Below are 26,086 nucleotides of genomic sequence, written 5' to 3' on the forward strand. Positions count from 1 at the left end.
TTTTCCATGCAATTTTGAAAAAAGTTTTGCGACTTTTTTCCGCTTCCTGTTATCTTTCTATCAATTGTAAAATGCATATGCGAACCACGAACACATTAAAATGCAGGCAAAACACTTGAAAAAAAAGCATCTGCTGTATATAAAAAAAAAACCTAACGCAAACGCACCAGAAAATGCAGTAAGAATGTACAAAAAATGCACACAGCATAAAATGAAAACGTAAAATAGAAAAAAAGAGATCCCAATATGGTGTAGTATGTTAAACACAATTGGTAAGTGGTTTAGTGAGAATTTATACTCCCAAACATGGGTTACCATTCAGGCAACCACTCAATAGGCAGGTGAGGAGATTAGACCTGTCCTCACTCAGGATTAAGAAGTCGCTCTCTGTAGTAAAGAAACAAGAAAGGGGGTAGCACTCCCCCTCCCACCAGGAGTGGACACAGAATATTTGTATGTAAAACAGAGGCACCAGCAGGATAAGTCTCACTGAGGCGCTACACCTGCTATTGACGAAATTCCTGTTTTGTCTCCACTTTTATTGCCTGATGAAGCGGGCCTGCAAAACGCGTTGCACTGTTTTGGGGTACCGTATAATAAATGCATTGATTTATATGAAGACAGGATCTCATGTCTGCCCACACCACTTCCTCCAAGCAATTTTAAAAATTTTTATTGACTTTTATCCTGCTGGCGCCTCTGTTCTACATACAAATAAAATGAAACGTGATATAAAAATACAGCCCTTTCATGTTATGTTGCACCTAGCCTCAGGGTGACAGGTGTAAGACTATTATCATTTATCCTTCAGATGATGCAGTATTGCACACCGTCTATAATCCAATGACTTGCACAGCAAAAGGTTCACCACTCCAGTAGCTGGCACCGTCTTAATATTAGTAATTTTTTCAATGTTACTTTATTCAGTCCTGTCACATATCATAGATAGAGTTCGACCCCATCGCTGTGCCTCGGACCTGCAAGTAAAATTGAGCATCAAAAACAAAATAATTCAACATCAACACTAATTTCAATAGTTGGGTCAAAAACTCAACTTGCTGTTTAGTGAAATCTGAACATGTACTCAAGGTATGTAGGACAGCCTCCACACCCCCATCGTGACGGATGGAGGTGGAGAGGCTCTCCACATCCAGAGTCAGGGCAGTTTCTAGGCTAAATTGCACCCAGGGTGAGGGTGTAACAATTGCACCCCCTTTCACCCCCACCCCTGTGGACTTGCAAACTTTTACTCTTTAGGGACAGTCACACAACCACAGGTCACAGTAGATCTGCAAACTTACTAGTGACCAGCCGCTCGTCTAGGAGGAAGCAGAGACCAGGAAAACACACAGACGAAGAGAGCCCGGAAAGCTGACTTCTCCATGAGCTCTGTGCACTGACAGCCTGCAGTACCGCTACAGAACATCAGGTGTCATCACGCGGTGGTGACATGATGAGGACTTGCCGTTGGCTGCAGGCAGCTTAGGAGGAGTCAAGGAAGGTGATCGCGCTGGTAATATTCTTATTCCATTTGTCTGCACCGCACGTTCCCAGCTCCCTAGCAGTTATGTCCTGCCTGCCTGAGCCCCCCTTCTTCTACTTGCCATTCTGCGCCAAGCGGTTGCACTGCCCAAGAAACGGCCCTGTCTAGAGTAACAAACTCCGAGGGTATATGCTTTCATTTTGAAACGGTATCAAGAAATGCACCCGTGTCTCTCAGATATGATTTCTGTGATGACATAAGGTCTTAAAGAGAACCCGAGGTGGTTTTTAAGAATGATATCCGCACACAGAGGCTGGGTCTGCCTACACAGCCCAGCCTCTGTTGCTATGTAGTGTCCCCCCAGGCCCCCTCTGCGCTCTGCTTGCCCCCCATAAATCACAGCCGTGCTGTCGACACGCAGCGGGCTGTGTTTACCTATGTAGTGTCACTCTTACCGCTCCCCCCGCCTCCTGCATAGCTCCGGTCCCCGCCCTCGTCTCTTCCCTCCCCGCTGATTGGAGGGAAGGGACGCGAGCGGGGACCGGAGCTATGCAGTAGGAGGGGGGAGCGGCGAGAGTGACACTACATAGGTAAACACAGCCCGCTGCGAGTCGACAGTGCGGCTGTGATTTATGGGGGCATATCAGCGCAGGGGGGGGGGGGCCTGGGGGGACACTACATAGCAACAGAGGCTGGGCTGTATAGTGTGCGGATATCATTCTTAGAAATCTCTTCGGGTTCGCTTTAAGTGGTAATCTAAAAATTTAGTTAAAGGTAAGAGGATTGGTTCCCCTCCGGGGTGCTGCTGTGGTTCCCAGGCAGTGAGAGCGCCTGGCACCCTGCGGTCCCCCCGGTTGTATGGGGGCATTGGGAACCCGTGTAGTCCTCCTAGATGTAAGACAGTTCCCCATCATGTCCGCTCTAAAGATAGAGCGGTGATTGGGTAGTTTGAATACAGCCTGTTGATTGGCAAAGCTAGGTCCTTGTGAGGTATAAAAACATATTGTGATTTAAATCCATTGTCAGTCTGTCATGAACTTGATAAAGGAGTTGAACTCCGAAAAGTCGTGTTATGATATGACATATTATAAAATGACTAATATTCAGACGGTGCCAGCTAATTTACTATTATTATTTATATAATGCCGACATCTGCAGTGCCATACAGAGTATATTGTCCTGTCACTTAACTGTCCCTCAGAGGAGCTCACAATCTAATCCCTACCATAGTCACATGTCAATGTATGTATCGTGTGTAGTGTGTATCGTAGTCTAGGGCTAATTTAGAGGGAAGCCAAACTTATCTGTATGTTTTGGGGATGTGGGCAGTAACCAGAGTGCCCGGAGGAAACCCACGCAGACACAGGGAGAACATACAATCTCTGTGCATATAGTGCCCTGGCAGGAGTTCGAACCGGGGACCCAGCGCTGCAAGACGCTAACCACTACACCGCCGTGCTACCTGGATCAGTGTTATGGAAAATTAAGATCACCAACAAAATCATAATCATGATCAGAAATTAGAAAAAATGTAAGAAGTATGAAAAGAAATAGAATAGGATCACTACTATCAGCTGTTTAGGGTCCTATGTGATCAGGCATTCTTGCTGAAGACTCCTGTTATACATTTGGGTCCCCCCTGTGGTAAACTTGCAATATTACTGTGCTGTGTATTGTACAGTTTGGTGGTTGTGAAATGCATCGAGTTTATTTTGGTTTTTTTGTTGTTGAAAGGCAGCTATTGTTATTGTGATCTTTTCTTGGTGTTGTTTCAGATATACATTGACTTGGGATGAATGCTATTGTGTCTGTAGGCCGGTTAATCACAGTGGCCTCAGGTAAGACCAGGACTAGCTAGGTATTGCTGGATACTTCTGTCACTGGAATAATAGCCTGTTAGACCAGCAGGATCGGGGGTTCACTGCAGGCTTTTGTATGAAAAAGGTGTAAATCCTGTTCTGCTGTATTTTCCATGAAGTTCTACCAGTGCTTGAGATGGAATAAGTTGTTCTCTGTGTCCTCGTGGTGAAGGGCCCTCATCCTGTCACTCCCACAGATCCGCACACATGAGAAGTACTTTGATAGATTCAGATTTGTGGACCTCCTACAGGCTGAGGGGCTGAGACTGGGGGGAGGCCGGAGAGAGTGGACAGAGGAACACGAGCTGAGGACAGACCAGGATGGAGACCGCACCAGAGACTGCAGGAAAAGTCTACCTAAGGAGAAAGATCACCCTGATCCGGGCAATCGCTCTAACCATCGGCACCATTATTGGAAGTGGCATCTTCATCTCCCCTAAAGGGGTCCTGAAGAATTCCGGCAATGTGGGGCTTTCTCTCATCATCTGGGTGGCCTGCGGCGTCCTTTCCATGTGCGGTGAGTCGCTACATGCATGCTTGCATGGGCACACGCATGCTTGCATGCACACAGGCTGCACATACATGTGCACACTTGCATGGACACACGCGCATGCTTGCATGCACACAGGCTGCACGCATGCCTGCATGCACACACCCTGTACACAGACACACACACTTGCATGCACACAGGCTGCACATACATGCACATGTTGCATGGACACACGCATGCTTGCATGCACACAGGCTGCACATACATGCGCATAATTGCATGCACACAGGCTACACACTTGCATGTACACAGGCTGCACACATGCGTGCACGGCTGCATGCACACCTTGCTGTACACAGACACACACACTTGCATGCACATACGTTGCACACACACACACTTGCATATACACACAATGCACACACGCACGCTTTTGCATATACACACACACATTTGCAACTTTTCCTGTGAAGTTTGATATCTGCAGCTAAAAAATTAAGGAGACCGTAAATCTAGTGATGATGGGCAAATCTACCAAGAGAAAGATCTCTCTATGATTGAATTTGATTAGAGAGAAATCTGTTAGCTGCCCATAAACCGCAGGCTGATGCCTGCTCACACACACACCTAATCACACAACTACACACACAACTACACACACACACAACTACACACACACACACACAACTACACACACACGCACACACACACCTAATCACACAACTACACACACACACACCTAATCACAAAACTGCGCACACACACACACACACACACACACACACACACACACACACAGCCACGCAAGCACACACACAACTACACACACACACAACTACACACACACCTAATCACACAGCTGCACACACACACACACACACACACACACACACACACAGCCACACACACAGCCACACACACACACACAGCCACACACACACACACAGCCACACACACACACACACAGACACACACACACACACACAGACACACACACACACAGCCACACACACACACACACAGCCACACACACACACACACAACTACACACACACACAACTACACACACACATTTATTTCTGTTGCTGCAACAGGTCAGTGATTTACAGAATTTAGGATCTTTGCCACTAGGGAACACTAGAAGAACACACAAATCAGCCCCCTCTAGAACTTAATGCCAAGTTCATCCAATTAAACAGCAGTTGCTGGGTGCTTTTGGTGAGTCCGGCAGCCCCTCAGTCCTGTTGTTAAATCTTTCCTAAAGAATGTTAATAGCTGCTGTTATGAAATAATCCTTCTGGAACAAACCTCTCAGCAGGGCTCCAATTATCCATTCTACGCTGTGCAAGACTCTATTCCTGAAATATGCTGTGTGCACATGGCCGTCACAGAGAGGAGTATTAATATTATTATTAATATGCTGTGTGTACATGGCTATCACAGAGTAATATTAATATGCTGTGTGTACATGGCTGTCACAGAGAGTAGTATTAATATGCTGTGTGTACATGGCTGTCACAGAGAGTAGTATTAATATGCTGTGTGTACATGGCCATCACAGAGAGTAGTATTCATATTAGTATTAATATGCTTTGTGTACATAGCCGTCACAGAGAGTAGTATTAATATTAGTATGCTGTGTACATGGCCGTCACAGATAGTATTAATATTAATATACTATGTGTACATGGCTGTCACAGAGAGTAGTATTAATATTAGTATGCTGTGTGTACAAGGCTGTCATAGAGAGTATTATTCATATTAATATGCTGTGTGTACAAGGCTGTCACAGAGAGAAGTATTAATATGCTGTGTGTACATGACTGTCACAGAGAGTAGTATTAATATTAATATGCTGTGTGTACATAGTTGTCACAGAGAGTACTATTAATATTAATATGCTGTGTGTACATGGCCATCACAGAGAGTAGTATTAATATTAGTATTAATATGCTGTTTGTACATGGCTGTCAGAGTAGTATTAATATTAATATGCTGTGTGTACATTGCCGTCACAGAGAGTAGTATTAATTTTGATATGCTGTGTGTACATAGCTGTCACAGAGAGTACTATTAATATTTATATGCTGTGTGTACATGGCCATCACAGAGAGTAGTATTAATATGCTGCGTGTACATGGCCGTCACAGAGAGTAGAATTAATATTAGTATTAATATGCTGCGTGTACATGGCTGTCACAGAGAGTAGTATTAGCATTAATATGCCATGCGTACATGGCTGCCACAGAGAGGAGTATTAATATGCTGTGTATACAAGACAGTCACAGAGAGAAGTATTAATATGCCATGCGTACATGGCTGTCACAGAGAGAGGAGTATTAATATGCGGTGTGTACAGGGCTGCCACAGAGAGGAGTATTAATATTCTGTGTATACAAGACAGTCACAGAGAGGAGTATTAATATGCCATGTGTACAAGGCTGCCACAGTGAGGAGTGTTAATATGCTGTGTGTACATGGCCATTACAGAGAGAGGCATAATATGCTGTGTACATGGCAGTCACAGAGAGGAGTACTAATATGTGGTGTGTACATGGCTGCCACAGAGAGGAGTATTAATATGCTGTGTATACATGGCCATCACAGAGAGAGGCATAATATGCTGTGTACATGGCAGTCACAGAGAGGAGTACTAATATGTGGTGTGTACATGGCTGCCACAGAGAGGAGTATTAATATGCTGTGTGTACATGGCTGTCGCATAGAGGAGTATTAACCACTTCACCACTGAGGGGCTTTTCCTCTTGTGGACCAGAGCAATTTTCACATTTCAGCTGGCGATTGATGGTGGTATTTGCATGCTGCCGCAGATTGGCAGTTGATGTGGTATTTGCCGCAGGTTGGCAGTTGATGGTGGTATTTGCATGCTGCTGCAGGTTGGCAGTTGATGGTGGTATTTGCATGCTGCTGCAGTTTGGCAGTTGATGGTGGTATTTGCATGCTGCTGCAGGTTGGCAATTGATGGTGGTATTTGCATGCTTCTGCAGGTTGGCTGTTGATGGTGGTATTTGTATGCTGCAGGTTGGCAGTTGATGGTGGTATTTGTATGATGCAGGTTGGCAGTTGATGGTGGTATTTGTATGGTGCAGTTTGACAGCTGATGGTGGTATTTGCATGCTGCTGCAGGATGGCAGTTGATGGTGGTATTTGCATGCTACTGCAGGATGGCAGTTGATGGTGGTATTTGCATGCTGCTGCAGGATGGCAATTGATGGTGGTATTTGCATGCTGCTGCAGGTTGGCAGCTGATTGTGGTATTTGCATGCTGCTGCAGGTTGGCAGTTGATGGTGGTATTTGCATGCTGCTGCAGGTTGGCAGTTGATGGTGGTATTTGCATGCTGCTGCAGGTTGGCAGTTGATGGTGGTATTTGCATGTTACTGCAGGTTGGCAGTTGATGGTGGTATTTGCATGCTGCTGCAGGTTGACAGTTGATGGTGGTATTTGCATGCTGCTGCAGGTTGGCAGTTAATGGTGGTATTTGCATGCTGCTGCAGGTTGGCAGTTGATGGTGGTATTTGCATGCTGCTGGAGGTTGGCAGTTGATGGTGGTATTTGCATGCTGCTGGAGGTTGGCAGTTGATGGTGGTATTTGCATGCTGCTGCAGGTTGGCAGTTGATGGTGGTATTTGCATGCGGCTGCAGGTTGGCAGTTGATGGTGGTATTTGCATGCTGCTGGAGGTTGGCAGTTGATGGTGGTATTTGCATGCTGCTGGAGGTTGGCAGTTGATGGTGGTATTTGCATGCTGCTGGAGGTTGGCAGTTGATGGTGGTATTTGCATGCTGCTGGAGGTTGGCAGCTGATGGTGGTATTTGCATGCTGCTAGAGGTTGGCACTTGATGGTGGTATTTGCATGTTACTGCAGGTTGGCAGTTGATGGTGGTATTTGCATGCTGCTGCAGGTTGGCAGTTAATGGTGGTATTTGCATGCTGCTGCAGGTTGGCAGTTGATGGTGGTATTTGCATGCTGCTGGAGGTTGGCAGTTAATGGTGGTATTTGCATGCTACTGCAGGATGGCAGTTGATGGTGGTATTTGCATGCTGCTGCAGGATGGCAATTGATGGTGGTATCTGCATGCTGCTGCAGGATGGCAGCTGATGGTGGTATTTGCATGCTGCTGCAGGTTGGCAGCTGATTGTGGTATTTGCATGCTGCTGCAGGTTGGCAGTTGATGGTGGTATTTGCATGCTGCTGCAGGTTGGCAGTTGATGGTGGTATTTGCATGTTACTGCAGGTTGGCAGTTGATGGTGGTATTTGCATGCTGCTGCAGGTTGACAGTTGATGGTGGTATTTGCATGCTGCTGCAGGTTGGCAGTTAATGGTGGTATTTGCATGCTGCTGCAGGTTGACAGTTGATGGTGGTATTTGCATGCTGCTGGAGGTTGGCAGTTGATGGTGGTATCTGCATGCTGCTGCAGGTTGGCAGTTGATGGTGGTATTTGCATGCTGCTGCAGGTTGGCAGTTGATGGTGGTATTTGCATGCTGCTGCAGGTTGGCAGTTGATGGTGGTATTTGCATGCTGCTGCAGGTTGGCAGTTGATGGTGGTATTTGCATGCTGCTGCAGGTTGGCAGTTGATGGTGGTGTTTGCATGCTGCTGCAGGTTGGCAGTTGATGGTGGTATTTGCATGCTGCTGCAGGTTGGCAGTTGATGGTGGTATTTGCAGGCTGCGGCAGGTTGGCAGTTGATGGTGGTATTTGCAGGCTGCGGCAGGTTGGCAGTTGATGGTGGTATTTGCATGCTGCTGCAGGTTGGCAGTTGATGGTGGTATTTGCAGGCTGCTGGAGGTTGGCAGTTGATGGTGGTATTTGCATGCTGCTGCAGGTTGGCAGTTGATGGTGGTATTTGCATGCTGCTGCAGGTTGGCAGTTAATGGTGGTATTTGCATGCTGCTGCAGGTTGGCAGTTGATGGTGGTATTTGCATGCTGCTGGAGGTTGGCAGTTAATGGTGGTATTTGCATGCTGCTGGAGGTTGGCAGTTGATGGTGGTATTTGCATGCTGCTGGAGGTTGGCAGTTGATGGTGGTATTTGCAGGCTGCGGCAGGTTGGCAGCTGATGGTGGTATTTGCAGGCTGCGGCAGGTTGGCAGCTGATGGTGGTATTTGCAGGCTGCGGCAGGTTGGCAGCTGATGGTGGTATTTGCAGGCTGCGGCAGGTTGGCAGTTGATGGTGGTATTTGCAGGCTGCTGCAGGTTGGCAGTTGATGGTGGTATTTGCAGGCTGCTGGAGGTTGGCAGTTGATAGTGGTATTTGCATGCTGCTGCAGGATGGCAGTTGATGGTGGCAAACCGTAATAACTCATATCACAGCCGTTTTCATGTGCATTTTTGCGTTTGTGTGCGATCGCGAATTATCATGCACAATTGCGATGAATCGCAAATTTTTGTGTGAAAACGATATACATTTTGCGCAAAAATTCGTGATTGCGCGCAATAATTCGCGATCGCGTTCAAATGCGAAGATGTGCACGTAAACGGTCGTGATATGAGTTATCACGGTTTAGTGAATCAAACCCATGGTACGGTGTGATTGTTCTGAGGCGGCCGCAGGACAATCTAACTGCACCATATTACCTTGCAGAGTCCGCCGAGAGAGTAATATGCATAGCTCCGCCCCCAAATAGTGACGTGCGTCCTGCTGGATGGGAATTACGTCAGTATTTTTCAACCCATGTGCACCGCAACAATCTAAATAGATTGTTACGGTACCATAGACTCCAATTCAAACGCTTACTGCTCGGCAACGCACTGAATCATGTCACACCGCGAGTAGTGGGGCCAGTCTCATAGAGAGACTAATGGCCATGGTCCATTGCCACGGGAGTGGAGGGAGTCATACGCGACGCAAAGAAATGCAATATGTGCGAAAAGGGCCTTAAAGGACCACTATCGCAAAAATGGTAAAGTTTAAAATACATGTAAACACATACAAATGATAAGAATGTTTCTTCTTCAGTAAAATGAGCCATAAATTAGTTTTTTCCTATGTTGCTGTCACTTAGGGCACGTTCACACTAAGGGCTAAGTTTTTGCCCTTTTTTCCAGCGTAGGCGATTTTCAAAATCGCCCACAAAACGCTTGTGCAATAAATCTCTGAGAAGGTCCATATCAACACGTTGCGTCCGCTTTGCGCTCCGAAAAGTGGTGCCTGTACCATTTTGGGGGCATTTTTGCTATAATGGAAGGTATAGGAAGAGCGCTAAACGCTCACAAAACCGCTTTATGCGGCGATTGCATTCACGGTTTTTAGATTAAATACATTGTATTTATTCTTTTCCAGGACAAAGAATTTCACTTCCTGACTTGCGTCAGGGGAGTAAATGACAAAACCGCTCTGGAAAAGCAATTATAAAAGCGCTTTTACCAAAAACGCAGTGTGCAGTGGAGCGCCGGGAGGGGGAAAAACGCTGCAAAAATCGATTACGATTTTAGATGTGAACTAGGCCTTACAGCAGGTACTAGAAATCTGACAGAGCACACAGGTTTTAAGGTGGCCATACACTTTTAGATTTGCAGCAGATTCGACCATCAGACAGATTTCTGGCAGATGACTGTCAAGTCGAATCTGACAGGAATCTATCTGATGTGTGCCACACACTGGGAACAGATTTCCAATAGATTTCACAATGAAATCTATTGGAAATCAATCTAAGTGCATAATTGGACCATTAGATCCAATGCAACTCTATGGGCCATGGATCTGCTGCCAGCAGCAGATCGACCAAGATTTTCCATCCAGTCAGATAGATAAAATCCATCCAAATCAGGTGCAAATCGATCAATCAATCGATAGATTTGATAGAATCGGTTTCCATAGAATCGATCGATCGATCGATTGATGGCTGAAATCGACCAGTGTATGGGCCCCTTTAGACTAGCCCATCTCCTCATGGAGATTCTCAAAGTTTTCTTTATTTTTAAAAGCACTTAGTAAATGGCAGCTGCTCTGTTCAACTGCCAAAAAAAGTGTACAGCGAAGAGGGAGGCTGGCCAGCATCCTACATAATAATCCTTGCGTCTGTCCATGTGTCAGTGCTTTTCAGCACTGCGCATGTGCAGGGACAAGATGCAAAGACACCGCCGAGAGCCGGAGGAGGGCGGGGCCAGAAGGGGCGGGCGTGTGTGCGTGCGGCAGGCGCGTGGCGGGCATGCGTGCGGCAGGCGCGCACACGACGGATTAGTGACAGACCTTAGTCTTTGTATAAATCCTTTGCAGAGAGTGTCTCTATAAACCATAAAAGCCATGCTGAGAATCCCCCATTTCTACTACCTACTGTAGAGGCCAGTGCACACGAAAAAGCGCTAGCGTAAAAGCAAAGTGTGAAAGTCTCCATAGACTTTCATTGCTTTTGTGGCCCCTTGCGACAAAATAGGGTAAAGTAACACAGGTTCACCCTGCTAGTGTAAAAGGGGCCTTAATCATCAGTTAGGGTTCTGGTTTGGGAATGTGTGTTGTCATAGTGAGGGAACATTCTGTACCCCTCCAGCCCTCAGATGAGTCCAGCTGAGATGAGGAGGATTTCTGGTTCATCTCCTGGGGATTCTTGTTTTCAGGCCAGACAGCTGCTCTGAGATACAGATTTCTTCCTCTGAAAAAAATGGGAAGTTCTTTGAAATGTGAATTTCAGCTGCTCTTCTGTGCTCAGAAATCACACAGCTTCAGATCAGGAGTTTTCTGTCTGAATTTGATGCTTTATAGTGACAATGGTGTTGATTCACAAAGGGTACTTATTTTTCTCCTTAAAGGATGCCCGAGGTGACGTGGCATGGGGGTTGATTCACCGTGCTATGACAAATAGCAAGCCTTATCAGAGACAGCATGCCTTATCAGAGATAGCACTCCTTATCAGAGTAGCATAGCGAATGCTACGAACCCGCAGGGGCTCAGGGTAGGACGAGTGCCATTGCCAATTAGCAGGCATAAGTTTGTAACACTCGCTGTGCTACTCTGATAAGGCGTGTTAACTTTGATAAGATGTGTTATCTTTGATAAGGCGTGCTATTTGTCATAGCACGGTTTAGTGAATCAACCCCCAGATGAGAGATAGACATGTGTATGTACAGTGCCTAGTACACAAATAACTATGCTGTGTTCCTTTTTTTCTTTCTTTGCCCGAAAGAGTTAAATATCAGGTATGTAATTGGCTGACTCAGTCCTGACTCAGACAGGAAGTGACTACAATGTGACCCTCACTGATAAGAAATTCCAACTATAAAACACTTTCCTAGCAGAAAATGGCTTCTGAGAGCAGGAAAGAGATAAAAAGGGTCAATAGTTCATAGATTTTAGCTCTGGCATACTTCAATGAATGTGTCATTGAGCAAAAACAATAAAAAAGTTAAAACTTAAAAAATAGATTTACACATGAAATAAAACTGTGGACTATCTTCAAAAAGTCATTTTTAGGAGAAGGAAGATAGATGCAATCATTTATTTCATTAATTTTCGCCTCGGGTGTTCTTTAACTGTGCTAATGCATGAGATAAACAAATAAGATGAGATAAATAGATTAGGAGAGCTAAACCTTGAGTTATGTGAAATAAGGAGAGCTAAACCCTGAGTTATGTCAAATAGGGAGAGCTAAACCATGAAATATGCCAAATAGGGAGAGCTAAACCATGAGTTATGCCAAATGGGGAGAGCTAAACCATGAGTTATGCCAAATAGGGAGAGCTAAACCATGAGTTATGCCAAATAGGGAGAGCTAAACCATGAGTTATGCCAAATAAGGAGAGCTAAACCATGAGTTATGTCAAATAGGGAGAGCTAAACCATGAGCTATGTCAAATAGGGAGAGCTAAACCATGAGCTATGTCAAATAGGGAGAGCTAAACCATGAGCTATGTCAAATAGGGAGAGCTAAACCATGAGTTATGCCAAATGAGGAGAGCTAAACCATGAGTTATGCCAAATGAGGAGAGCTAAACCATGAGTTATATCAAATAAGGAGAGCTAAACCATGAGCTATGCCAAATAGGGAGAACTAAACCATGAGTTATGTCAAATAGGGAGAACTAAACCATGAGTTATGTCAAATAGGGAGAACTAAACCATGAGTTATGTCAAATAAGGAGAGCTAAACCATGAGCTATGCCAAATAGGGAGAACTAAACCATGAGTTATGTCAAATAGGGAGAACTAAACCATGAGTTACGGTATGTCAAATAGGGAGAACTAAACCATGAGTTATGTCAAATAAGGAGAGCTAAACCATGAGTTATGTCAAATAGGGAGAACTAAACCATGAGCTATGTCAAATAAGGAGAGCTAAACCATGAGCTATGTCAAATAAGGATAGCTAAACCATGAGTTATGTCAAATAGGGAGAACTAAACCATGAGTTATGTCAAATAGGGAGAACTAAACCATGAGTTATGTCAAATAGGGAGAGCTAAACCATGAGCTATGCCAAATAGGGAGAACTAAACCATGAGTTGTGTCAAATAGGGAGAACTAAACCATGAGTTATGCCAAATAAGGAGAGCTAAAGTATGAGTTATGTCAAATGAGGAGAGCTAAACCATGAGTTATGTCAAATGAGGAGAGCTAAACCATGAGTTATGTCATTTAAGGCGAGATACATTGTGAATTAATAAATAAGGTGAAATAATTTAACTGAAACATTTTGTGGATCAGGCCCAATATTTTCTTTTGTTTTCCTGTGTCCTTCTGTTTGTTGTTCTATCGCTTCTCTTCATGTCTTTTGTGTTGTCTTTTCTTTTCACTTTCCTAATTTCTCTCTCTTTTGGTTTCTCTTTTTTAATGTCTCTCCTCTTTTCTCTTGTTTTTCATGTCTTTATTCTCCTCTCTTCTCTCCCTTTTTCTCCTGTCTATATTGGTTTTCAGAGTTGGCTGATCTTATTTTCTTCTTGTGATTCAGGCGCCTTGTCGTATGCGGATCTTGGCACTTCTATAAAGAAGTCTGGAGGCCATTACATCTACCTGCTGGAAACTCTTGGGCCTCTTTCTGCCTTCCTCAGGCTTTGGGCTGAATTTGTTATGATCCGGTAAATGCCCTGACCTCTTCATGCATGCATCTCTATATGTCTATCTTTTTAGAAGGCTAAAACCAAACCTGTCTGTTCTTATAGGCAGGGCAGTTTCTGGGCACAGGCTGTCAAGGCAAAGGCTTGTGGAGAGTCTGCAGTGAGTTTGAGGCAGTCTGCAGTGCACAGCACAGTTTATACCCCATGGTGTAATAGCCAGTGCCCAAATTATATGTCCTCTGAGTTGCTACAACTCAGAGGGGGACTCGTAATCAGCGCGGACCCGGAGTTTGTGCAGGAGCGAGGTGAGCAATTTTTCAGCTTCACCCTGCCCCGCGCTGATAATGAATGCACTCGATACCACCACCACACAGACACACATACCTGGGGTGCCCATTAGGTATATTGTGATCTACTGGTGGAATAAAAAGGACTTGTGAGTAGGTCCAACACAGCCCACCTAAGTGACAGATAAATCGTACTCAATCTCTCCAATTTGGATGAGCTTAGTGCGATGCGATATGCTGTCCTAAATTTTTGCACAGCAGTGTAGAGGATTATGTTATTGCAAGGTGGGGAGCCATACATTTACAAGCATGTGCTACTGCTGCTTACAATTTTACTGGACACTGAACATTATATTTAGGGATGGTCGCTGGATTCCGCGGAATTCTAAATTCCGCGATTCCGGACGGAATTGGGCCAATTCCGATTCCGGCGGTCGGAACGGAATTGCTATAGCTGTAAAATGAAATTTTACGGAATTCATATTTATTTCCTCACCTATCTATTTTCTCCCTCCCTCCCTATTCCCTCCTCCCGGAGGGAGGAGGGTCTCATCTTCCAGGGAATTGTAGTATTTCAAAAGCCAGCTTACATACCGTGGCTGGGAATTGAACCCAGGCTGGGCTGAGAATTGAACCCAGGTTTCAGTGTGTGGAAGGTAACACAATTAACCACTATACCACCAACACTACATGCTGAAACCAGCCTAGCAGGTACCATTGTGATATACCCAAGAGAAAAATGAGCTCTCTCTCTAGGACTTGATGCCATTGAACTGAATTTTTAGCTTAAAACCATCAACGGATACTGGCAGAATTTCACAGGCAATTTCGGAATTCCGCCAGATTGAAAAAGCAATTCCGTTCCGACCAAACGGAACGGAATGACCAATTTCCGCCTAAAAATTCCGGACAATACAATTCCGCAGAAAGCGGTGACCATCCCTACTAGAGAGAGAGAGATGAATCTACCTGGCTATCTGGGGTTCTCTTTCGGACAACTGTTGAACACAAAAGGCAAGGCCATGCCTGGCTACAAATCCTTAAGCAAGCTAATTTTTCTCTTGGATTGATCATAATGGTACATGCTAGTCTGGCTTCAGCATGTAGTGTTGGTGGTATAGTGGTATAGTGGTTAAGTGAGCTACCTACTACACACTGAGACCTGGGTTCAATTCCCAGCCCAGCCTGGGTTCAATCCCCAGCCAATGTGAGTTGAATTTTGACATGCTACAAATCCTTATGCAACCTAATTTTTCTCTTGGATTGATCATAATGGTACATGCTAGGCTGGCTTCAGCATGTAGTGTTGGTGGTGGTATAGTGGTTAAGTGAATTACCTACCACACAGTGAGACCTGGGTTCAATTCCCAGCCCAGCCTGGGTTCAATTCCCAGCCACGGTATGTAAGCTGGCTTTTGAAATACTACAATTCCCTGGAAGATGAGACCCTCCTCCTCCCTCCGGGAGGAGGAAGGGAAGAAATAGGGACTATGGGCTACCATTATAGGATAAACAAGGATACTTTAGTGATTTTTTTCAATTTTTCCGACGGAATCCAGAATTCCGCAGAATTTCGTACAAATCCGGCATAATTTTCATAGCGACGGAATTTAACACTGACGGAATCCGTGAATTTGCTCATTCCGATCATCCCTAATTATATTGTAAGATATTATGACTCTGTTTGGTCAAGCGCTGTTCTGTTTGGCTTACTGAGGAGGACTCTATGATATGCATCTAGCTAAATTGTAGCTTGAGGTAATCACTGATGGGCTGCTGCTGTGCATGTTCTGCAGTTGTGGCTTGTGGTAATCACTGATGGACTGCCGCTGTGCATGTGCTGCAGTTGTGGCTTGTGGTAATCACTGATGGGCTGCTGCTGTGCATGTGCTGCAGTTGTGGCTTGTGGTAATCACTGATGGGCTGCCGCTGTGCATGTGCTGCAGCTGTGGCTTGTGGTAATCACTGATGGACTGTCGCTGTGCATGTGCTGCAGTTGTGGCTTGTGGTAATCACTGATGGGCTGCTGCTGTGCATGTGCTGCAGTTGTGGCTTGTGGTAATCACTGATGGACTGCCGCGGTGCATGTGCTGCAGTTGTGGCTTGTGGTAATCACTGATGGACTGCCGCTGTGCATGTGCTGCAGTTGTTGCTCGTCGTAATCACTGATGGACTGCCGCTGTGCATGTGCTGCAGTTGTGGCTTGTGGTAATCACTGATGGACTGCCGCTGTGCATGTGCTGCAGTTGTGGCTTGTGGTAATCACTGATGGACTGCCGCTGTGCATGTGTTGCAGTTATGGCTTGTGGTAATCACTGATGGACTGCTGCTGTGCATGTGTTGCAGTTATGGCTTGTGGTAATCACTGATGGACTGCTGCTGTGCATGTGCTGCAGTTGTGGCTTGTGGTAATCACTGATGGACTGCCGCTGTGCATGTGCTGCAGTTGTGGCTTGTGGTAATCACTGATGGGCTGTCGCTGTGCATGTGTTGCAGTTATGGCTTGTGGTGATCACTGATGGACTGCCGCTGTGCATGTCCTGCAGTTATGGCTTGTGGTAATCACTGATGGACTGCTGCTGTGCATGTGCTGCAGTTGTGGCTTGTGGTAATCACTGATGGGCTGTCGCTGTGCATGTGCTGCAGTTGTGGCTTGTGGTGATCACTGATGGACTGCCGCTGTGCATGTCCTGCAGTTATGGCTTGTGGTAATCACTGATGGACCGCCGCTGTGCATGTGCTGCAGTTGTGGCTTGTGGTAATCACTGATGGACTGCAGCTGTGCATGTGCTGCAGTTGTGGTGATCACTGATGGGGTGCTGCTGTGCATGTGCTGCAGGTGTGGCTTGTGGTAATCACTGATGGACTGTTGCTGTGCATGTGCTGCAGTTATGGCTTGTGGTAATCACTGATGGACTGCCGCTGTGCATGTGCTGCAGCTGTGGCTTGTGGTAATCACTGATGGACTGCCGCTGTGCATGTGCTGCAGTTGTGGCTTGTGGTAATCACTGATGGACTGCCGCTGTGCATGTGCTGCAGTTGTGGCTTGTGGTAATCACTGATGGGCTGTCGCTGTGCATGTGTTGCAGTTATGGCTTGTGGTAATCACTGATGGACTGCCGCTGTGCATGTGCTGCAGTTGTGGCTTGTGGTAATCACTGATGGACTGCTGCTGTGCATGTGCTGCAGTTGTGGCTTGTGGTAATCACTGATGGACTGCCGCTGTGCATGTGCTGCAGTTGTGGCTTGTGGTAATCACTGATGGACTGCCGCTGTGCATGTGCTGCAGCTGTGGCTTGTGGTAATCACTGATGGACTGCCGCTGTGCATGTGCTGCAGTTGTGGCTTGTGGTAATCACTGATGGACTGCCGCTGTGCATGTGCTGCAGTTGTGGCTTGTGGTAATCACTGATGGGCTGTCGCTGTGCATGTGTTGCAGTTATGGCTTGTGGTAATCACTGATGGACTGCCGCTGTGCATGTGCTGCAGTTGTGGCTTGTGGTAATCACTGATGGACTGCAGCTGTGCATGTGCTGCAGTTGTGGTGATCACTGATGGGGTGCTGCTGTGCATGTGCTGCAGTTGTGGCTTGTGGTAATCACTGATGGACTGTTGCTGTGCATGTGCTGCAGTTATGGCTTGTGGTAATCACTGATGGACTGCCGCTGTGCATGTGCTGCAGCTGTGGCTTGTGGTAATCACTGATGGACTGCCGCTGTGCATGTGCTGCAGTTGTGGCTTGTGGTACTCACTGATGGGCTGCCGCTGTGCATGTGCTGCAGTTGTGGCTTGTGGTAATCACTGATGGACTGCTGCTGTGCATGTGCTGCAGTTGTGGCTTGTGGTAATCACTGATGGACTGCAGCTGTGCATGTGCTGCAGTTGTTGCTTGTGGTACTCACTGATGGGCTGTCGCTGTGCATGTGTTGCAGTTATGGCTTGTGGTAATCACTGATGGACTGCCGCTGTTCATGTGCTGCAGTTGTGGCTTGTGGTAATCACTGATGGACTGCCGCTGTGCATGTGCTGCAGGTGTGGTAATTACTGATGGACTGTTGCTGTGCATGTGCTGCAGTTGTGGCTTGTGGTAATCACTGATGGACTGCCGCTGTGCATGTGCTGCAGTTGTGGCTTGTGGTAATCACTGATGGACTGTCGCTGTGCATGTGCTGCAGTTGTGGCTTGTGGTAATCACTGATGGACTGTTGCTGTGCTTGTGCTGCAGTTGTGGCTTGTGGTAATCACTGATGGACTGCCGCTGTGCATGTGCTGCAGCTGTGGCTTGTGGTAATCACTGATGGACTGCCGCTGTGCATGTGTTGCAGTTGTTGCTCGTCGTAATCACTGATGGACTGCTGCTGTGCATGTGTTGCAGTTGTTGCTCGTCGTAATCACTGATGGACTGCCGCTGTGCATGTGCTGCAGTTGTGGCTTGTGGTAATCACTGATGGGCTGCCGCTGTGCATGTGCTGCAGGTGTGGCTTGTGGTGATCACTGATGGACTGCCGCTGTGCATGTGCTGCAGTTGTGGCTTGTGGTAATCACTGATGGGCAGCCGTTGTGCATGTGCTGCAGTTGTGGCTTGTGGTAATCACTGATGGACTGCCGCTGTGCATGTGCAGCAGTTGTGGCTTGTGGTAATCAGTGATAGACTGTCGCTGTGCATGTGCTGCAGTTGTGGCTTGTGGTAGTCACTGATGGACTCCCGCTGTGCATGTGCTGCAGTTGTGGCTTGTGGTAGTCACTGATGGACTCCCGCTGTGCATGTGCTGCAGTTGTGGCTTGTGGTGATCACTGATAGACTGTCGCTGTGCATGTGCTGCAGTTGTGGCTTGTGGTAGTCACTGATGGATGGACTGCAGCTGTGCATGTGCTGCAGTTGTGGCTTGTGATAATCACTGATGGACTGTTGCTGTGCATGTGCTGCAGTTATGGCTTGTGGTAATCACTGATGGATGGACTGCAGCTGTGCATGTGCTGCAGTTGTGGCTTGTGATAATCACTGATGGACTGTTGCTGTGCATGTGCTGCAGTTATGGCTTGTGGTAATCACTGATGGAATGCAGCTGTGCATGTGCTGCAGTTGTGGTAATCACTGATGGGCTGCTGCTGTGCATGTGCTGCAGTTGTGGCTTGTGGTAATCACTGATGGACTGTTGCTGTGCATGTGCTGCAGTTGTGGCTTGTGGTAATCACTGATGGAATGCAGCTGTGCATGTGCTGCAGTTGTGGCTTGTGGTAATCACTGATGGACCGCCGCTGTGCATGTGCTGCAGTTGTGGCTTGTGGTAATCACTGATGGACTGCAGCTGTGCATGTGCTGCAGTTGTGGCTTGTGGTAATCACTGATGGACTGCTGCTGTGCATGTGCTGCAGTTGTGGTAATCACTGATGGGCTGCTGCTGTGCATGCGCTGCAGTTGTGGCTTGTGGTAATCACTGATGGACTGCCGCTGTGCACGTGCTGCAGTTGTGGCTTGTGGTAATCACTGATGGGCTGCTGCTGTGCATGTGCTGGAGTTGGGGCTTGTGGTAATCACTGATGGACTGCCACTGTGCATGTGCTGCAGCTGTGGCTTGTGGTAATCACTGATGGACTGCCGCTGTGCACGTGCTGCAGTTGTGGCTTGTGGTAATTACTGATGGGCTGCTGCTGTGCATGTGCTGCAGGTGTGGCTTGTGGTAATCACTGATGGACTGCCGCTGTGCACGTGCTGCAGTTGTGGCTTGTGGTAATCACTGATGGGCTGCTGCTGTGCATGTGCTGGAGTTGGGGCTTGTGGTAATCACTGATGGACTGCCGCTGTGCATGTGCTGCAGTTGTGGCTTGTGGTAATCACTGATGGACTGCCGCTGTGCACGTGCTGCAGTTGTGGCTTGTGGTAATTACTGATGGGCTGCTGCTGTGCATGTGCTGCAGGTGTGGCTTGTGGTAATCACTGATGGGCTGCTGCTGTGCATGTGCTGCATTTGTGGCTTGTGGTAATCACTGATGGGCTGCCGCTGTGCATGTGCTGCAGTTGTGGCTTGTGGTAATCACTGATGGACTGCCGCTGTGCATGTGCTGCAGTTGTGGCTTGTGGTAATCACTGATGGACTGCTGCTGTGCATGTGCTGCAGCTGTGGCTTGTGGTAATCACTGATGGACTGCTGCTGTGCATGTGCTGCAGTTGTGGCTTGCGGTAATCACCGATGGACTGCCGCTGTGCATGTGCTACAGCTGTGGCTTGTGGTAATCACTGATGGGCTGCCGCTGTGCATGTGCTGCAGTTGTGGCTTGTGGTAATCACTGATGGACTCCCGCTGTGCATGTGCTGCAGTTGTGGCTTGTGGTAATCACTGATGGGCTGCGGCTGTGCATGTGCTGCAGGTGTGGCTTGTGGTAATCCCTGATGGGCTGCTGCTGTGCATGTGCTGCAGTTGTGGCTTGTGGTGATCACTGATGGGCTGCTGCTGTGCATGTGCTGCAGTTGTGGCTTGTGGTAATCACTGATGGACTGCCGCTGTGCATGTGCTGCAGTTGTGGTAATCACTGATGGACTGCCGCTGTGCATGTGCTGCAGTTGTGAATTGTGGTAATCACTGATGGGCTGTCGCCAGGGCCGGCCTTTGACCTGAGCGACCGGTGCGATCGCTCAGGGCGCCGGCTTCCAGGGGGCGCTCCTCTCCCCTGGCTGCGTGTTTTTGCGGCCCCGGCTGGGTACTCCCTCTCCGCCCCCTGGTGCCGCTGCTGGGGGTGATGTGCGTGCGCCGTGATGGAGGGGGGAGCCGCGGGGAGGGCAGCCCGACCTCTCCCTCCCTTCCTCTCCGGGCCACCCTCTGTGCTCAGTGCTCCCCCCTCCGATGCAGACTGCAGCAGAAAGAACTCACCTCCCTGGTTCCGATCGCCGGCGCCTCTCACTTGCCGCTGGTATCTTCTACATTAGTTACTGATGCACACTAAACTTCCTGCTTAACAGGAAGTTTAGTGTGTATCGGTAAACTATGTAGAAGAGAGTAGACCAGCGGCAAGTGAGAGGCGCCGGCAATCGGAACCAGGGAGGTGAGTTCTTTCTGCTGCAGTCTGCATCGGAGGGGGGAGCACAGAGGATGGCCCGGAGAGGTCGGGAGGGAGAGGTCGGGCTGCCCTCCCTGCGGCTCCCCCCTCCACTATGCGGGGGGGCACCTACCTACCTTATACTGGGGGCAGCTACCTATCTAACCTATACTGGGGGCAGCTACCTATCTAACCTATACTGGGGGGCACCTACCTAATCTAACCTACGCTGGGGGGCAGCTACCTATCTAACCTATACTGGGGGCGGCTACCTATATAGCCAATACTGGGGGCACCTACCTATACTGGGGGGCACCTACCTACCTAACCTATACTGGGGGGCAGCTACCTATCTAACCTATACTGGGGGCAGCTACCTATCTAACCTATACTGGGGGCAACTACTTATCTAACCTATACTGGGGGGCACCTACCTATCTAACCTATACTGGGGGCAGCTACCTATCTAACCTATACTGGGGGCAGCTATCTAATATATACTGGGGGCAGCTACCTATCTAACCTATACTGGAGGGCACCTACCTATCTAACCTATACTGGGGGGCAGCTACCTATCTAACCTATACTGGGGGTGGCTACCTATATAGCCAATACTACGGGCACTTACCTATACTGGGGGGCAGCTACCTATCTAACCTATACTGGGGGGCAGCTACCTATCTAACCTATACTGGGGGCGGCTACCTATATAGCCAATACTGGGGGCACCTACCTATACTGGGGGGCAGCTACCTATCTAACCTATACTGGGGGGCAGCTACCTATCTAATCTACACTGGGGGGCAGTTACCTATCTAATCTATACGGGGGGCACCTACCTATCTAATCTATACTGGGGGGCAGCTACTTATCTAACCTATACTGGGGGCACCTACCTATCTAACCTATACTGGGGGCAGCTACCTATCTAATCTATACTGGGGGCATCTACCTATCTAATCTATACTGGGGCAGCTACCTATCTAACCTATGTTGCAGGTACCTACCTATCTAACCTGTACTGGGGGCACCTACCTATCTACCTACACACTACTAAGCCCCCCCCCCCCATTAGTGTATGTGTGTGGTGCGCTCACACGCGAAGAGGATGAATGGGGGGGGGGCACCAAAATCTGGTTCGCTCAGGGCGCTGTGAAACCTAAGGCCGGCCCTGGCTGTCGCTGTGCATGTGCTGCAGTTGGGGCTTGTGGTAATCACTGATGGGCTGCTGCTGTGCATGTGCTGCAGTTATGGCTTGTGGTAATCACTGATGGACTGCCGCTGTGCATGTGCTGCAGTTGTAGCTTGTGATAATCACTGATGGACTGCCACTGTGCAAGTGCTGCAGTTGTGGTAATCACTGATGGACTGCCGCTGTGCATGTGCTGCAGTTGTGAATTGTGGTAATCACTGATGGGCTGTCGCTGTGCATGTGCTGCAGTTGTGGCTTGTGGTGATCACTGATGGACTGCCGCTGTGCATGTGCTGCAGTTGTGGCTTGTGGTAATCACTGATGGACTGCCGCTGTGCATGTGCTGCAGTTGTGGCTTGTGGTAATCACTGATGGACTGCCGCTGCACATGTGCTGCAGTTGTGGCTTGTGGTAATCACTGATGGACTGCCGCTGTGCATGTGCTGCAGTTGTTGCTTGTGGTAATCACTGATGAACTGCTGCTGTGCATGTGCTGCAGCTGTGGCTTGTGGTAATCACTGATGGACTGCCGCTGTGCATGTGCTGCAGTTGTGGCTTGTGGTGATCACTGATGGACTGCCGCTGTGCATGTGCTGCAGTTGTGGCTTGTGGTAATCACTGATGGACTGCCGCTGTGCATGTGCTGCAGTTGTGGTGATCACTGATGGGCTGCTGCTGTGCATGTGCTGCAGTTGTGGCTTGTGGTAATCACTGATGGACTGCTGCTGTGCATGTGCTGCAGCTGTGGCTTGTGGTAATCACTGATGGACTGCCGCTGCACATGTGCTGCAGTTGTGGCTTGTGGTAATCACTAATGGACTGCTGCTGTGCATGTGCTGCAGTTGTGGCTTGTGGTAATCACTGATGGACTGCCGCTGTGCATGTGCTGCAGTTGTGGCTTGTGGTAATCACTGATGGACTGCCACTGTGCATGTGCTGCAGTTGTGGCTTGTGGTAATCACTAATGGACTGCTGCTGTGCATGTGCTGCAGCTGTGGCTTGTGGTAATCACTGATGGACTGCTGCTGTGCATGTGCTGCAGTTGTTGCTTGTGGTAATCACTGATGGACTGCCACTGTGCATGTGCTGCAGCTGTGGCTTGTGGTAATCACTAATGGACTGCTGCTGTGCATGTGCTGCAGCTGTGGCTTGTGGTAATCACTGATGGACTGCTGCTGTGCATGTGCTGCAGTTGTTGCTTGTGGTAATAACTGATGGACTGCCGCTGTGCATGTGCTGCAGTTGTGGCTTGTGGTAATCACTGATGGACTGCCGCTGTGCATGTGCTGCAGTTGTGGCTTGTGGTAATCACTGATGGACTGCCACTGTGCATGTGCTGCAGTTGTGGCTTGTGGTAATCACTAATGGACTGCTGCTGTGCATGTGCTGCAGCTGTGGCTTGTGGTAATCACTGATGGACTGCTGCTGTGCATGTGCTGCAGTTGTGGCTTGTGGTAATAACTGATGGGCTGCCGCTGTGCATGTGCTGCAGTTGTGGCTTGTGGTAATCACTAATGGACTGCTGCTGTGCATGTGCTGCAGCTGTGGCTTGTGGTAATCACTGATGGACTGCCGCTGTGCATGTGCTGCAGCTGTGGCTTGTGGTAATCACTGATGGACTGCCGCTGTGCATGTGCAGCAGTTGTGGCTTATGGTAATCAGTGATGGACTGTCGCTGTGCATGTGCTGCAGTTGTTGCTTGTGGTAGTCACTGATGGACTGCCACTGTGCATGTGCTGCAGCTGTGGCTTGTGGTAATTACTGATGGACTGCCGCTGTGCATGTGCTGCAGCTGTGGCTTGTGGTAATCACTGATGGGCTGCTGCTGTGCATGTGCTGCAGTTGTGGCTTGTGGTAATCACTGATGGGCAGCCGTTGTGCATGTGCTGCAGTTGGGGCTTGTGGTTATCACTGATGGTCTGCCGCTGTGCATGTGCTGCAGTTGTGGCTTGTGGTAATCACTGATGGACTGCCGCTGTGCATGTGCTGCAGTTGTAGCTTGTGGTAATCACTGATGGACTGCCGCTGTGCATGTGCTGCAGTTGTGGCTTGTGGTAATCACTGATGGACAGCTGCTGTGCATGTGCTGCAGTTGTGGCTTGTGGTAATCACTGATGGACTGCCGCTGCACATGTGCTGCAGTTGTGGCTTGTGGTAATCACTAATGGACTGCTGCTGTGCATGTGCTGCAGGTGTGGCTTGTGGTGATCACTGATAGACTGTCGCTGTGCATGTGCTGCAGTTCTGGCTTGTGGTAATCACTGATGGGCAGCCGTTGTGCATGTGCTGCAGTTGGGGCTTGTGGTTATCACTGATGGACTGCCGCTGTGCACGTGCTGCAGTTGTGGCTTGTGGTAATCACTGATGGACTGCCGCTGTGCATGTGCTGCAGTTGTGGCTTGTGGTAATCACTGATGGACTGCCGCTGTGCATGTGCTGCAGTTGTGGCATGGGGTAGTCACTGATCGACTGCCGCTGTGCATGTGCTGCAGTTGTGGTGATCACTGATGGGCTGCTGCTGTGCATGTGCTGCAGTTGTGGCTTGTGGTAATCACTGATGGACTGTTGCTGTGCATGTGCTGCAGTTATGGCTCGTGGTAATCACTGATGGAATGCAGCTGGGCATGTGCTGCAGTTGTGGCTTGTGGTAATCACTGATGGACCGCCGCTGTGCATGTGCTGCAGTTGTGGCTTGTGGTAATCACTGATGGACTGCAGCTGTGCATGTGCTGCAGTTGTGGCTTGTGGTAATCACTGATGGACTGCCGCTGTGCTTGTGTTGCAGTTGTGGTAATCACTGATGGGCTGCTGCTGTGCATGCGCTGCAGTTGTGGCTTGTGGTAATCACTGATGGACTGCCGCTGTGCACGTGCTGCAGTTGTGGCTTGTGGTAATCACTGATGGACTGCCGCTGTGCATGTGCTACAGTTGTGGCTTGTGGTAATCACTGATGGACTGTTGCTGTGCATGTGCTGCAGTTATGGCTTGTGGTAATCACTGAAGGACTGCTGCTGTGCATGTGCTGCAGTTGTGGCTTGTGGTAATCACTGATGGACTGCCGATGTGCTTGTGTTGCAGTTGCGTGATACAACAATGCAACACAGCGCTACATAGTCTGTGCTTAGTGCAGAGTCCACAATGTGTAAGTGTACTATTGCCTCCTCCACCAATACAGTCCTCCATGCTCTTAAAACACCACGCTATTCCTACGCTTTATCCAAGCAATGGGTTCCTTAGATCAGCAGTGAGAGCCTCCACCACACCCCCAGAAATCAAATCGGACCTGTTGGAAATAATCGATTCGACTGTCAATCAGATGGGAATTTGCGTCGTGTGTACCAGCCGTAGGGATCTGCTACACCAAGACTGATAACACTGTTAGCCACTCCTTATTGCACTGATTCCACTGCACAGCATGAAGAAAGGCTAAACAGGAGATGATGTCACAGGAAGAAGATTGCAGCGGATGAAATGTTCCTATATTTTCTGCTTTCTCTAGGCCAGCGAATATTGCCGTGGTGTGTTTGGCTTTTGGACGGTACCTGATAGAGCCGCTGTTTGCTCCCTGCAGTGCTCCAGGCTTGGTGGTGAAGCTCATTAGTGCGGTGGGCATTGGTAAGTCCTCCCCACATACATACCTCCCAACTTTTTGAGATGAGTAAGAAAGAGGGACACTTAAGCCACGCCCCTGCCACATCCCTGATCACGTCCCTGTCACACCCCTAGT

At 48.3% G+C, this 26,086-nt stretch overlaps 1 protein-coding gene across 1 annotated transcript in view; it reads left to right on the plus strand.

Moving 5' to 3' along the window:
* The first annotated feature begins 3,594 nt into the window (after positions 1–3,594).
* The window catches only part of LOC137564407 (cystine/glutamate transporter-like), a 64,731-nt gene continuing 42,239 nt past the window's right edge, over positions 3,595–26,086 (plus strand). The window contains exons 1-3 of the mRNA XM_068278257.1: positions 3,595–3,859; positions 13,740–13,866; positions 25,859–25,974. Of these exons, the coding sequence (XP_068134358.1) occupies positions 3,664–3,859; positions 13,740–13,866; positions 25,859–25,974 (439 nt within the window). The 5' untranslated portion in view covers positions 3,595–3,663. The remainder of the gene's footprint in view (positions 3,860–13,739; positions 13,867–25,858; positions 25,975–26,086) is intronic.

This window comes from Hyperolius riggenbachi, chromosome 3, assembly GCF_040937935.1.
Source record: "Hyperolius riggenbachi isolate aHypRig1 chromosome 3, aHypRig1.pri, whole genome shotgun sequence".
Lineage (NCBI taxonomy): Eukaryota > Metazoa > Chordata > Amphibia > Anura > Hyperoliidae > Hyperolius > Hyperolius riggenbachi.